We start from the raw sequence: 14067 nt of genomic DNA, 5'->3' as shown, positions 1-14067 counted from the left end.
CTGGAACTGGAAAATTATGAAGTTATGCCAAATCTGATCCCGGCTACGAAGCAAAACAGGGTTTTCGTTCATCGATTGATTCTCGTACAGTTTATTCTTCAAAAACCCTAATTTTGTTTTTCTTCCATCGATTCAATTCAACAATTAGGTTTCGAAGCTTCAAAGCTAGGGTTTTTGCGCCACATTAATGGCCGAAACTACCACTATGGAGGAGGTCGCATTTGATGCGAAACGGAAACCTGCTGATCCTTGCTGCGAAGCGAAAGAGGAGCGTTCGAACAAACTTCAGAAGCTCGAAGTGGTTGAAGGTGAAGAATCTTGTAATGATGTGAAGAAGAATGGTGAGAATGGTGATCACCATAAGGAAAATGATGAATCGATTGATAATGTTTCTTCTTCGGTTGCGGAAGGGAAAGATGACGATGGAGTTGTTGGAGCTGATTTAGACGCGGGAGATGAGGTGGAGGATGATGAGGATGAAGACGACAGTGAGAATGGTGAAAAATCGAGTGGAAAAGCGGCGGAGGATCGGAAGGGGAAGGGGATTATGAAGGATGACAAAGGAAAAGGGAAATTGATAGAGGAAGATGACGACGACGATGAAGATTCCAGTGACGATGGAAGTGAATTGGATTCTGAAGAGAGCGATTTGTCGGATGATCCACTTGCGGAGGTCGACTTGGACAACATCCTTCCTTCAAGGACGAGGAGGCGAAAGGTTCACCCTGGAGTTTATTTTGCTACGGATCTGGGGAACGACGACGATGATAGCAGTGATAGTGATGCTTGAAACGTTCAGAAGGTCAGTAAATTCGGCAACCGAACCTTGGAGTTTGTAGAAGTGATATGAGTTGATATTTCTCAGTTTTATCTTGTTTAGGGATAATGCAGCAATGTAATGAGTTACTCCATACTATTTGATTTTGAAGGTTACACGTTTTCTTGTTTTCCCACTTTGACATCCAAAGCGTTGAGGGTTGCTTGCATCCATGGCTATCTTTAATATGCATTTTTCTGAACGACGTAGAAGCAATGTTTAGTCTTTCTTTGTAGGAGGGGATTGTACTCACTCACACTCTTAATTGTAAGCTAAAATTAATGGATATCAAGGGAGTTTGTAACATTTGATTCTTCACCTATTGGATATGTTAGTGATGCCAATACTCTTGCACATTGAAATGCAGTTTTTTGAGATTTAGATCATCACTTCCAAGCATTATTACAGTAGAACTTGTCACCAAGAAATACCTTGAGAACAATAAAATGTCGGGTTAAAGTTCTTCTCTTCTCAATGATTGCAACCATGGAGTGAAAATTTTCCTGAAAAAAAAAAGACGAACTTGACGACAATAACTTGATAATCTGTGAGGGAGAAATCCTGTTCAAAGAAAGAATTAACTTTTACACATTCTTCATCTTCAGTTTGAATATGTTTCCATTTTTCTTTTTAGTGAAAATATGTGTTTATCTGCCGGAGAAGGAAGAGTCAGTTATGGAGTTTAATGTTGAATCTTTTTATTTTCTGCTTCTCAGTGCTTTTGAGTATATATGTCTATGACCATGTGAGTCTTCTTTTTAGGTTTGATCATCATTTTTTTTGGTTTTATTTGTTGAGCTTGTTTATTTGAGACATCTTTATCTGCGGTATGTTATACACATGCTGGTATGCTGGTGTGCTGGTATACTATAGTTTTTCCTTATCCTCAAGCAACTGCTTTGATATCTTTCTTCTCATTGTTTTAGAGTATATACGCAATTTGGGGAGAGGGTATGGGAGTAGGGAGTAGGGAGTATTGAGTAGGGGGTAGGGTGTAGGGGTGTAGAGGTGGAAGTTAAGAAACAATGTACTGATCGAAAAGAAACAATGTACTGATGGGGTGTAGGAAATATGTTAAAGATAAGAGGAGAAGGATATTGTACCAAATCCAAAAGCCAAGAGGGAGGGAGATCGCAAAAAAAATCTTCGGCAAGTATAATCAGAAAAGACACAAAATCCTCAACCATATTAAACCACTTTGAAGTCCAAACATTTCAGTCCTCGAAGTTATCACTTGGTAAAGTGTCTTTCCTCTTCAAGAGACACTCGTCTCTCTGCCAGACACAACTTATGCTACCCCCACTCCAAGGAGCGGTGGGGTAAATTTGAAAGAATGTAGGTATAGAACTCCATTTAGATGTTAGTTAATAAGTGATAAACGGTTTGTGGATTTCTTCTGACAAAACTTTTCAAAGTAGTTTTTAAGGTGTCTTCACTCTTCAATAACCACCCACTCTCTTCTTTGAAAACGACTTGTGCTACCCCTTCCCAAGTAGCGGTGGGGTAATTTCAAAAGAATACATGCATAAAACTCCAATTAAATGCTGGTTCATTAGAGATATCTAACTTTATCATAAAGGTAAAAAAATTATATGATTCTCTTTTGACAATTCTTTTAAACGTGTAACCATGTCTTTGCCACCTAAACAATACTTCTCAAATACCCAGATCCCTCTCTTGGAGATCGCAGTCCGATTACTTAGTTTTCAAAGAGCATGAGGAGTTATCTTTCTTAACATAGATTTACCGCAGGGTTGGTAAAAATCTCTCAGTTAGACAAGTTGTTTGAAGAAAATGTTATAGGAAAGCTCACAAAGATGGAACCATTTAGTTGCATTCCATCATCTTTTTAAATTTTAAGAAGCATGACCTCTTTGATAATTGATCATTTCATTGCTATGATATAAAACTTAGATCCTAAGTGCTCTTCTAATTACTATTTGCAAGTGTTGTAGACATCTTGGAAAGAAAAAAAAAACACATTCTGTGATTTTGTGATCAAGAATCTTCCTGGAATCATATGGATCTAGCAATGCCTACATTTCTTTTTTAAAGAATTTAACATGACTTGTATAAGAAAATGTTAAGGATATCATAATCACTGAGTTAGGTTATGTTTGTTGCTAGGATGGTTACATTTTAGCTGTTTACTGTTTTTTTTTTCTTTTTTGAAGTAAAATAGGGGTGTAGGAGACGGAGATTCGAACCACATATCTATTGATCGCTTAACTAATACATTCATATGTCAGTAGAGCTAAGTATGTTTTGTGGTTTAGAGATAGAGAAGCAGGAGAATCTTTTATACAAGTTTAATCGTCTGAAATATTTCAGATGGCATAGACTTTGGATTCACTTTTTGATGCATTCTTTTTTATGTGCAGTTCAAGAATATGGTTCGTCCTCTTTCCATTCTTTTGTGGCTGTATGCCGACCAGGAATCTATTTTATATCAAGTTATATGAACAGATGTTTCTCTTTTCTCTCTTTTATTTTTTTTAAATAATTAATTTATAGAATTAATTTAATTTAAAATTAATATATATCGGTGACATTTGCTTCTATGTTTTATTGATATTTATATCCTATATAATGAAGGGTAATAACATTAGGCAGTATTTTTTGTTAATAATAGTTGAGCGTATAACAACAATTATAAAGAATTGCAAATATAGCAAAATCTGTTAGTGATAAACTTGGATAGATTTTTATTAGTGATAAATTCTATCACTAATAGACTTTTACTAGTGATATGATCTTATCATTAATAGACTTTGAGAACTTGATCTAAACTTTGTTACATTTGCAAATTCTTTTACATTGTGTTATATTTGATAGTATTTTAAGTTGATTGCTATTTCTGCAAACTGTCCCTATAATTGATAGGTTAAATTGTAAGTTTGTGGTGTTTGGTCCATCAACTTCATAAGTTTGTATTAAACAACTCAATTTCAGTAGTAAGCACTATTGAAGTTTGCACATTTATGAATAACATTATTTTTTTCTCATTTATTGATAACTTCATAAGTCTTTTAACTCCAACATATTAACTCTAGACTTCATAGTTCAACTTAGTGCCCCGATCCCTACAATATAGTGCATATTACTACAACAATCTATTTGGCATTCTTAAAGTTTATTGACTTATTACCTACAAAATTGAGAGTTTAGAAATTTATTAGATACGTTTAAAAAGAGATTTAAGAAGATGAGCACTAAACTTTAATTAATTAAATTAATATAAATGTAAAGTTTTCCAATTTTTAGAAATATTACAATTATTTAAATATGGTTTTAAACTTTACCATGGAGAACTACCCCAACTTAATCAGCATTTTTAACAACCAATATTTAATGTTACTAATTGATAAGTAGGGAAAACTAGACACAAGAAAAATACATAAAATAATGAAATATATCAAGTCATCATCTATCCTAATTTTCCTAAAATACCATGCAGTTTCTTAAGTCATATCTAAAAAAGTTTTATTCAATATCATTTCTCATAATTTTGTCAATGCTTTACTATCTCTTTAGAATCAATGAAGTCTAAGAAATAATTTAAATTTTTTTTATTGAAATATAATAAATCATTTAGGATATATTTGGAGCAAGGATCTTAAGACTATAATAACTATCTCTTGCTATGGTAAATACTATTTTATATTTTTCAATTAGTAACAGTCAACACTATTTCAAAATTCTCATTTACTACCATATTTACTATTTTCTTTTCAAACTAAAATAGTTTACACCTCATATACATACTATTATAACCCAAACTAAAATAATCTACATCTCAAACACAAACTATTATAATCCAATTATAATAACTTAGGAGTATAATAACCAACTTTTTTCTCCAAAGGTCCCCTTAAAATTTGTTAACTCGTTTAAATTGGAAGAGAATTGAGAGTAACGTAATTATTATTCTTTTGTGTTTTCTGTATTCGCTTGAAAGGGAAAAAAAATTAAAATTAAAATTTTTTAAAAAAAGTTATTAACATAACTTCTTAATATTAATTTGTCTTGACACAAGTGCACTTTCATTGGCATAAACTTATATTATTGATAGATTAAAGGTTTGATTCTTTACTCATATATTGACAAAAGTATTTTTTAATATTTAATTTTTTTAAATGAAATTTAAGTATTCTCAACATCTCAGAATGTATAAAATCAAATTTAAATATTCACAGGAGAGCAAAATATTTCCAAATATCCATCTCATTAACAAAATCAATTTCAAATATTCTTGGAACTTCTCTAAATTCAAACATTAATAATTGTTTTCATTATTTACAATGAATTTGGAAACTGTACATTATTTTTCATCATTTTATTCTATCGACAAAATATATTTTAAACTTAACAACATTCTCTAGATTCAAATGTTAATCATAATCATAGAATTTGATAATTCCATATATATTTTGTTTATCAACAAATAACGTTTTAAATTCTAACAACAATCCCTATAGTTAAACATTGATCATAACCTTAATAAATTGTACTGAAACTTGAAAATTCCATATTTTCTCATTTAAGAGGTATATCTTCATCAAATTGACTTTAGAATAAGTTTAATTTTATGTTAAATAAAACTAATTTTTTATTTAATCAAAATAAATCAATTTTTAATTAATTTAGTCTTTTTTTTTTTCGGTCAGATAACAACTTTTGAAAATAAATATCCAAAAATATTTCTTAAAAAAACCCCAAAAATTCACTTGGATGATGGTCTTCCACAAAGAAACCCAAGGCCAACAGTGGTCAATTTGGAGTTGAACCCATGGCCCACAATTCAGCCCACAAAAGTCTTGGGCTTTTGTTGGATACAGTTTCATTATCACAACATTTATTTTGAATTATGCTATCAAGTTATTTTGAATTATGCTTTTGCTATCCTTCCCAAGTAGCCATAGGGTAATTTTGAAAGAATTTGATTTGAGGATACTAGTTTGTTCAAATATTGATTGACAAGTGATATATAACTTGGTCATTATTGTAAAATAACTGTGCAGATTTCTTAAGATAAGGTGTCTTCGCTCTTCAAGAGACACTCGCTCATTTGTTTGAAATGACTTATGTTATCCAACTCTAACGAACGGTGAGTAATTTTAAAAAAATTTAAGCATAAAACTCAATTCAAATGATAGTTAATAAGTGATATCTAACTTTACCATTATCATAAAACGATTATGTAAATTGCATACGATAAGTTGAATTCGTTCTCGACAATTACTAACTCTTTTAGTATAAATAACTTATGTTTTTCTTTTTCCAAAACTCAATAAGGCAAGTAATTTAGAAAGAATTCAAGCATAAAATTCATTGGTGATGATTTAACTCACCACCCATATATCCCACAATCCAAGAAGTCAAAAAGCCTTTAATCAATTGAAAATTTATTTAAATGGTAATTTTGAGGATAATTATCTCATAAATAGTATGCACTTTTCATCTTTCATAAATAACATTCTTGTTGGCTAATTGTTTGGTGGATTGTCCCGGTGGATAATTTTAAAAGAATTTAGGCATAAAACTCAATTTGGATGCTAGTTAATAACTAAAGAGCAATGGAAATGTCTAACCTAGATTGCACCTAATCTCCATATTCCCCATTTTCATACTAAAAAAAAAATGTATATTTTTTAAAAAGAAAATATTATCACATAGAAGTTTAAAATGAGTGTAGCATGGGCTGCACAATAGATGAGTGCACCTAGCATCTAAGTATTTTCCATAACTAAGTACCTAACTTTGTCATTATTATAAGACAACTATATGGATTTCTAATGATAAGTTTGAGTTTGGTCTTCCAAAGATATTCACTCTGTTGTTATAACTAATTTTTTTACGTGTTGCACATAGTTGTTGTCTTTTAAAATATGGAATTAAGAATTATAAGTTTTAATAATATTGGGCTAATAATTACATTAGATATTTTTTAATAAAATTTTGACATAATCACATAATTGATTAAGAGAGTACTCATCAAATTTCTACATCTATTTAAAATTAATATTATTGTTAATTAGAATTAATGATAGAGAAACATTTCAAAATTACTTTCTAGAAAATAAATGGATAGAATTTTTTATATTCAAGCTATCTATATCACGACTCTTCACACTATTATTATTACTACTCAAGTTGATGGTGAAGTTTAAAAATATTTTTTTCACTTTTATTTTGTTTTAGTTAGTTTCTTAATTTGAGTTTTAATTATGCATAAAAAAGAGTGATAATATATACTTTAACTTTTAGAAATTAATATTATATCTCTAAATAATGGAATGATTTTTTTAATTATATTATATAATTCAAAATTATTGGAAAAAGTAGGAGTTAAAAAAAAAAAAAAAAAAAAAAAAAAAAAAAAAAAAGAAAAGAAAAGAAAAAGAGTTAAGTCGTATATTGGGACATGAGAGCAATAAATATTGGAGAAGTAATCTTAAATGTTAATTTATTGTCTCTTAGTATTTTGGAATTTAAATATTTTTAATAAAGATACATAAAAAATTCAAAGTAATTTTGGAATATAAAGTTAATTTAATTTTTAAAATTAAAATTTGAAAAATGTACAAAAACAACTCTATGTTCGATTTTAAATTTTTATTATTCAAAATAGAAATGATTTTAAATTTAAAAACACGCTCCAAAAAACTATTAGAAATTTTTTAGAGTTGATCCGGAAAAGAGAGAGAAATTAATTTTTAGAAAAATAAGAAAAAGTGAGGAAATTTTGGCTTGATTCATTTTTCGAAAAATATAATCGAAATATAGAAGAAGATTTTCTCATTCTAGTATATAAGTTGGGGTGGAGGAATATATACATAAATTACTAAGTAAATCTCCTAAAGATACTCGTGTATAACCTAAAAAAAACAACGCAAGAATAATATTTATAAAGAAATAGTAGAAGAATTTGGAAATGTGTTCACCAATATTGCTTAACATGAGAAGAAATCTTACCTCTTCGTACTTTCCTCTCCACTTAATTGATGATATTTGCAGCTATTTTTTAAATCCTCGCTCTTCTATTTGTCTTTGAATCTGTTCTCACTTCTTAATGTGTTTTGAGCTCTTCGTTATTGTTGACTACTCTCCTTCCAAATTTTAGTATCAAGCAACTTACTATATTTGTTTGATGCCAAAATATAGTTCATCCATATACTTATCGAGAGAAATGAAACTTTGAGAGGGTTGAGAGATAAATGAAAACAAATTAAGAGAAGATATAAGGGCATGAACAATCAGCGTATGTCTTATATGGTTGTTAAATATTTAATTTTAAGATTAGTTTTTGTAAAAAAAAAAATTGAGAAAATTTTTAATATCCAAATCTTATCATATTCTTGTTTTGGATGTGGAATATTGAAAGGTTTATTGAATTTTAAAAATAAATGTTATTAGATTAGAGAAACCATCCACCACTTAATCATTTTATTAACTAATAAATTAATGAAATTTAAATTGAAAACAAAAACCCACCAATGTGAGAGTTACTTAATTGAGTGGTTCTTGAAGCCATTGCAATCTTTTGGTAGATTTAAAAACCAATCAAATGAAGGATAATGTTGGTATTACTTTAAAAGGCAAGGTTAGTAATGTAAAATATATATATATATATATATATATATATTTTCAAATTCGTACTTTTATATATATTATATATTATAGATAACTTATATATTATCCACTCCAGTAAGTTATTTACTAAAATGATCGTGTGGATTTATTTTGATAAAGTAGTTGTACTTTTCGAGAGACACTCGTTTATTTGTTGGAAATAATTTATGTTTATCTTAAATTCAACCTAAATGAGCTATGGGTAATTTTGAAATAATTAATGCACATAGCTCCATTTAGATGCTTGTTAATAAGTGATATCTAACTTTTGTAAAATGATTACATATATATTTTTTTTTATAAGATGATTTAACTCTTTAGGAGACATTCACTCCTTTAATAGAAGTGATTTGACTAAAACATTATCCCACCCTAAGGAGTGATGTGGTAATTTTAAAAGACTCCAAACATAAAACTCTACTTGGATGCTAGTTTATAAGTGATGACAATTTTTTCATGATTGTAAAATATATATAGTACATGGATTTCTTCTTGCACAAAATCTTAAATTAATTTTAAGGTGACTTCATTTTTTAATAGTCACTCACCTCTTCTCTCAAAAGCGTTCTGTGCTATCTCTTCTAAATAGTTAGAGAGGTAATTTGAAAACATCCGGACACAACTTTTTTTATTTATTGGTTAATAGCAGATAAGAGCCATCGCTCGATTGCATAGACCGAGTCACCCCCGATCACTTCATCCGGTTGATACAATCATGTAAGTTTCATGTATTGAAAAAGTTAAACTTACTTTGAAGGTGGCTTTGCTCTTTACTAGTCACCTATCTTTCCTTACTTGTGTTATCATTTATCAAGTAGCTGTATGTAATTTTGGTTGAATTTGGGCACATAACTTCATTTAAATGCTCTATTACAAAAAAGAAAAAGAAAACTAGTTAATAAGTGATACCTAACAAATATGTAAAATTTGAATAGATCGAATCCTAATGAAAGTTTATGCTTGTGTATGCTTTGGTTTTTGCTTAGATAAAAAATACAGACAATATAAAAACTCAAATTACAGAACAATAGGCATGTTGTAATTTGCAAGGCTAAGCGGAATAAGAATACTTTGAAGAACCCCTTTTCTTTATTGCAATTCTTTTTCTCGAGTGAATTGAACTCCTCTTCCTAATGCTTCCAAAAGGATTTCCTTACTATGACACAAGTAAGATACCGACTTGTGAGAGTCACCTTCTCGAAAGACTACGGAATTGAGATGAAGAGGAAATTTTACAAAGAACCTTTTCTTCTGTAGAATTGTTGATAGAGAGTTTTTTTAGGAAGAGTACTTTTTCTGCAGAATTTTAATAATCACCACTTGTGTGCTAATACAGACCCCTCTGTATTTAATGCAGAGACCTCCCCACTCTCCTGTGCAAAAGAGGAGTGATATTTAATTAATATAACTGATCAATAATTAAATAATAATTAATTAAATTAAATATCTTACCTTTAATTAAATAAATATTTTAATCATATTCAAATTGTATATTTCTCTCGTAACCTATAGTTTTAATATGAATCTCATTCATATTAATTTATTATTTAAATCATATTCAAATATATTAAAGCTCCCATATTGAATAGTTTAATTTCGAATCATATTCAAAATTAACTACATAATTATATTGTATATTAATTGTATCATATACAATTAACATATGTTTTCCTAAATTAATTTAAACATTTCAAATTATTCTTTCAAAACTTTGGTCCTTGTTGATCCGTTGTGAGCTAGGAAGAGGATCTAATGAACCTACAGATTATAAGCTCCACTGATCCGAAATTAATCAATTAATTTCTTTAATTAGTTAGCCAACATTCATTAACTATTGGGCAAACCTGTTGGGATATATATCCTAAACCCATAGTCTGTAAATTTGTAAACAAATTTTCTATATAAATAAAATGTTATTTATCTTTAATAAATAATTATTATTTATTTAATTACATAACTCAAATCTAATAAACCAAGATTCGAGGTTATTTCCATGTAACTTGAATAGTGTGTGGTTGACATATTAGTAAACCGTGTTCAAGTAAAAATCTAAAAGATGTATAGTATATGGATAAGGTTGGGTACCTTATCCTGGTAACACTATGGATACGACACTTTGTAATTGTTGCAAACGATTTGATTCAAATTGTGCATGTTGAGACATGTGAGCAAGAGTATCCTATGCAATGAGATTGTATAAGACCGGACCACGAAATATATAGTCTATCGCTACAACACTATTAACTGAAGAGATTAATATTTCAAATAATTACTATGGAACTCAATTTGAATTCTAAATGTATGTACTCCTACTTATGAGGGTCATCCTTTGATTTATATGAGTGAGAGTGGCCCTAGTTACTGACTCGATAAGCCTACCATTTTGGGGACGATACCAAATGGGGAGCTGGGAACATAAAGTCACAAGATAGAATTCACTCCTTCCCTCTTTTAGGGTAAGTAGATAGGTTGTTCCTTTAAGTGCTGACTCCGGGGCTTGAACAATGAGGCCTCCCCCTCTCATTGGCCCAAGAGAGATTTTGTTTATGGTTGGACCATATACAGATTGTTCATTAGAGGATCAATGGTACTTAAGGAGTAAGAAGTAACTACAAGGGTAAAACGATAATTTGACCCAATTGTAATTACGAACAACCTGCGAAAAATTGACTTATAGGAATTGGTTAACAATCAATGGACACATAAATATTCTACAATTCATAAGAGTGCAGGTATGGTTCTATAATGGAGGGTCTCATAGTTATGAATGTTGATTAATTTAATTAAAGAGTTTAATTAATTAATCTTGTATCATTGGAAATATTGTAGGTCTATAAGGTCCATCTGCTAGCTCGTAACGAGATTAAACAAGAATTTAGGTGTTGTAAATTTGAAGTGTTCAAATTATTGTTTAAGGGAATTCATTTATATGATACAATTTAATATAATATATATAGTTACATTATAATATATAGTTCATTTAAACTAGATTCAAACTTAAAACTATATAATGTGAGAAAATAATATTTGAGGTTCAGATATTAAATAATATGAACTAATTCATATTGAACCTATAAAGTAAATTTAATGTGAATGAGATTCATATTAAACTATAGGCTATGAGAGAGAATGATATTTGAATATGATTCAAATATTAAATTAATTAAATATTTGATATTTAATTAAAGATTATATAAATGTTAATTTGATTATTTATTTATTTAAATTAAATTAGATTTAATTTAAATTCCAAATTAAATAGATTAATCGGTCAACTCCCTTGCATGGTTGATGGGGTGAGGGGATTTAACTTCCCTCACATTTTATTCTGAACCCTAGAAGACTAAAAGATACAGAATAGTTCTCTCTCACTTTCATGTGGAAAAAAAAAAAAAAAGAACAGAGAAGAGTTCTCTAGTTTTGTGTTCCCCTTCTCCAAGAATGCTAAAGCTCCCACAAGTTTTCTTGTTCCAAAGAGAATAGTATAGAAGATTTGTGGTCATGTCTTGCTTGTGATTTGATCATGCAGTGGACCTAGAAGATTGAAAAAAAAAATCTTTAAGAATTGGTTCTACAAAGGTTATAATTCATCTTCCCTAATTAATTACTGTATAAAGCATGTTTAGTCTAATTCTTTATGTTTCTGTTTTGTAATTTTCCTAAGTGATAAATCTTTTTGCATTGGGATTCAATCCTTTCAATTGGTATCAGAGCCAATTATTTTTTCTTTAATTTTTGTTTTGGAATTTTTACAGAATAAAATGGTAGGTGCATTTTTTCTATACATGTGTGATGTATGGTTTTAAAATTGGGTTGGAATTTAGATTTACAATTTACTTTGATAAATGTAAGAGCCTACTCTTTCAGAAAAAAAAATATTTGTAAAACGAGTCTTGTAAGTTTGTGTCGTTCGTGGTATTTTTTTGTTGTGAAAAAGACTCAAAACAGAGGTGAAAATGAGAATTAGAAGTGTAGACCTGAAAGGTTTCCGTGCAGGGTGTTATCTGACTGTCATCTTTTGTGCATCATGAAAAACTTCTAATTGTCTGATCGTCATTGTTTGTACATCACAGATTCACCTAGACAGTGCAGTTTTTTCTAGGTGTGATTGATGCGGAAGTTGGCAAAAAAAAATAGGGTTTTTGAGCTTTCTTTGAGAAGATCTTGACAAATTATTTATATGGAGTTAGAAAATTTAAAACTATTGTATATATTTTTTATTCTAGGAATGCCAAAATCCAATCTATTATTACTACTTAATTTAATAATGCATTTGGTGTACGTTTTAAATTATTTTAATTTATATATTGCATAATGTATGCCATATAAATTAAAAATCCCACCTTAGATTAAGTATGTTCATACATCATATTAAAATATAATTGTTGTATAATATGATAGCATGGAAATAAATTTCATTAGTTTAATATAAGTTATATTATTTAATGAAATAACATGATCATGCATTATTTTGAATATAAATGTTATTATTTAATTTTATATGCATGATATATATTATTCATGTGTATGATATAAATGTTATATTATATTTTAAAGATTGATTAAAGATGTATATTATATAGTTTTATTTTCATCATTTTTTTTAATATAAGTGTTATATTATACATGTTAATGAAAGAGAATGATGCATGTTATAATTTTCTTAATATAATTGTTTTATATCTTAAAAATTAAAATCTATAAGGGGTGTTTGATGCACGATAAAATAGAGAATTGAGTTGAATAGAGTTGGTAATTATTATTTGGAGAGTTACATTGTCTGTGTTTAGCGTGCAGAGTTGAGTTGAGTTAGTAATTATTGTCTGTATTTGGATGCATAGTTGAATTGGGGTATCTAGTGCTGTTTTTATAAATGAAATTGATTTTGTCTTTTTTTTTTTGTTGCTAATGTTGATTTTAATTTTCAACTATACACATATTTTTCTAACTTTTCTAAGATAAAAACAAAAGAACTTCCAATTTTTTTCCATTCTCAAAACATAAGAAATTCTCTACAAAATATTCATATATAGATCACAAAATTTTGAATTCAATTTTTTAAACACTCCACTAGAAGTGATTATTCCATTCAAAAACCCAACTTAATCATTAGTTACCATAAAAATTAAAAAGAATTGAAAGGATTAGTGCCGTCAAATGAAACTATTGACATTGTTTTAGATAGAATGGATGATACTCAAATGTTAATCTTAAAAAAAAACTAAAATCTTAAAATTTAAATCATAAAACCAACTATTAGATGGTCTTTTTTAACCAACTTGTGGAATATGGATTTAACTTTTTCTAAAACCGGTGAAATTTTTTCTACTATTATGTTGCATCAGTGTACAAACTATCTTTTTTTAAAAAAAAAAAAAAAAAAACTTGAGCCATATTTTTGAAGTCCACTATTTCATTAGAATTATGTAATATTTGAAAACATCAAGGGATAGGTTATTTAAAATCGTTGAGCTTTTGTTTAGTGAAACAATAATAGGACGTCGTATGTAATATTTTTTAGATCTAAGAAAAAAATGAAATAGAAGAAGAATAATTAGATTTAAAAAAACAACCATAGAAAGAAAAAAAGAGAGAGAAAGGAGGAGTTGAGAAAGAAA

At 28.7% G+C, this 14067-nt stretch overlaps 1 protein-coding gene across 2 annotated transcripts; it reads left to right on the top strand.

Moving 5' to 3' along the window:
- Nucleotides 1-3376, top strand: LOC120092589 (nucleolin). Of its 2 annotated transcripts, none has more exons than XM_039050721.2 (2): nt 1-802; nt 3199-3376. In XM_039050721.2, the coding sequence occupies exon 1, from the start codon at nt 188-190 to the stop codon at nt 788-790; it is 603 nt and encodes a 200-aa protein (XP_038906649.1). In that variant the 5' UTR covers nt 1-187; the 3' UTR covers nt 791-802; nt 3199-3376. The 2 variants fall into 2 exon arrangements, with proteins under 2 accessions (XP_038906649.1, XP_038906650.1); XM_039050722.2 differs by lacking the exon at nt 3199-3376 and adding an exon at nt 930-1161.
- The last annotated feature ends 10691 nt before the right edge of the window (nt 3377-14067 follow it).

Source organism: Benincasa hispida, chromosome 12 (assembly GCF_027475165.1).
Source record: "Benincasa hispida cultivar pf3 chromosome 12, pf3_genome.v1.1, whole genome shotgun sequence".
NCBI lineage: Eukaryota > Viridiplantae > Streptophyta > Magnoliopsida > Cucurbitales > Cucurbitaceae > Benincasa > Benincasa hispida.
This window is presented reverse-complemented; position numbering and strand designations above follow the sequence as displayed.

What these genes read in the sequence shown, in the direction of transcription:
- LOC120092589 (XM_039050721.2), top strand. Translation starts at nt 188, where the DNA reads ATGGCCGAAACTACCACTATGGAGGAGGTCGCATTTGATGCGAAACGG.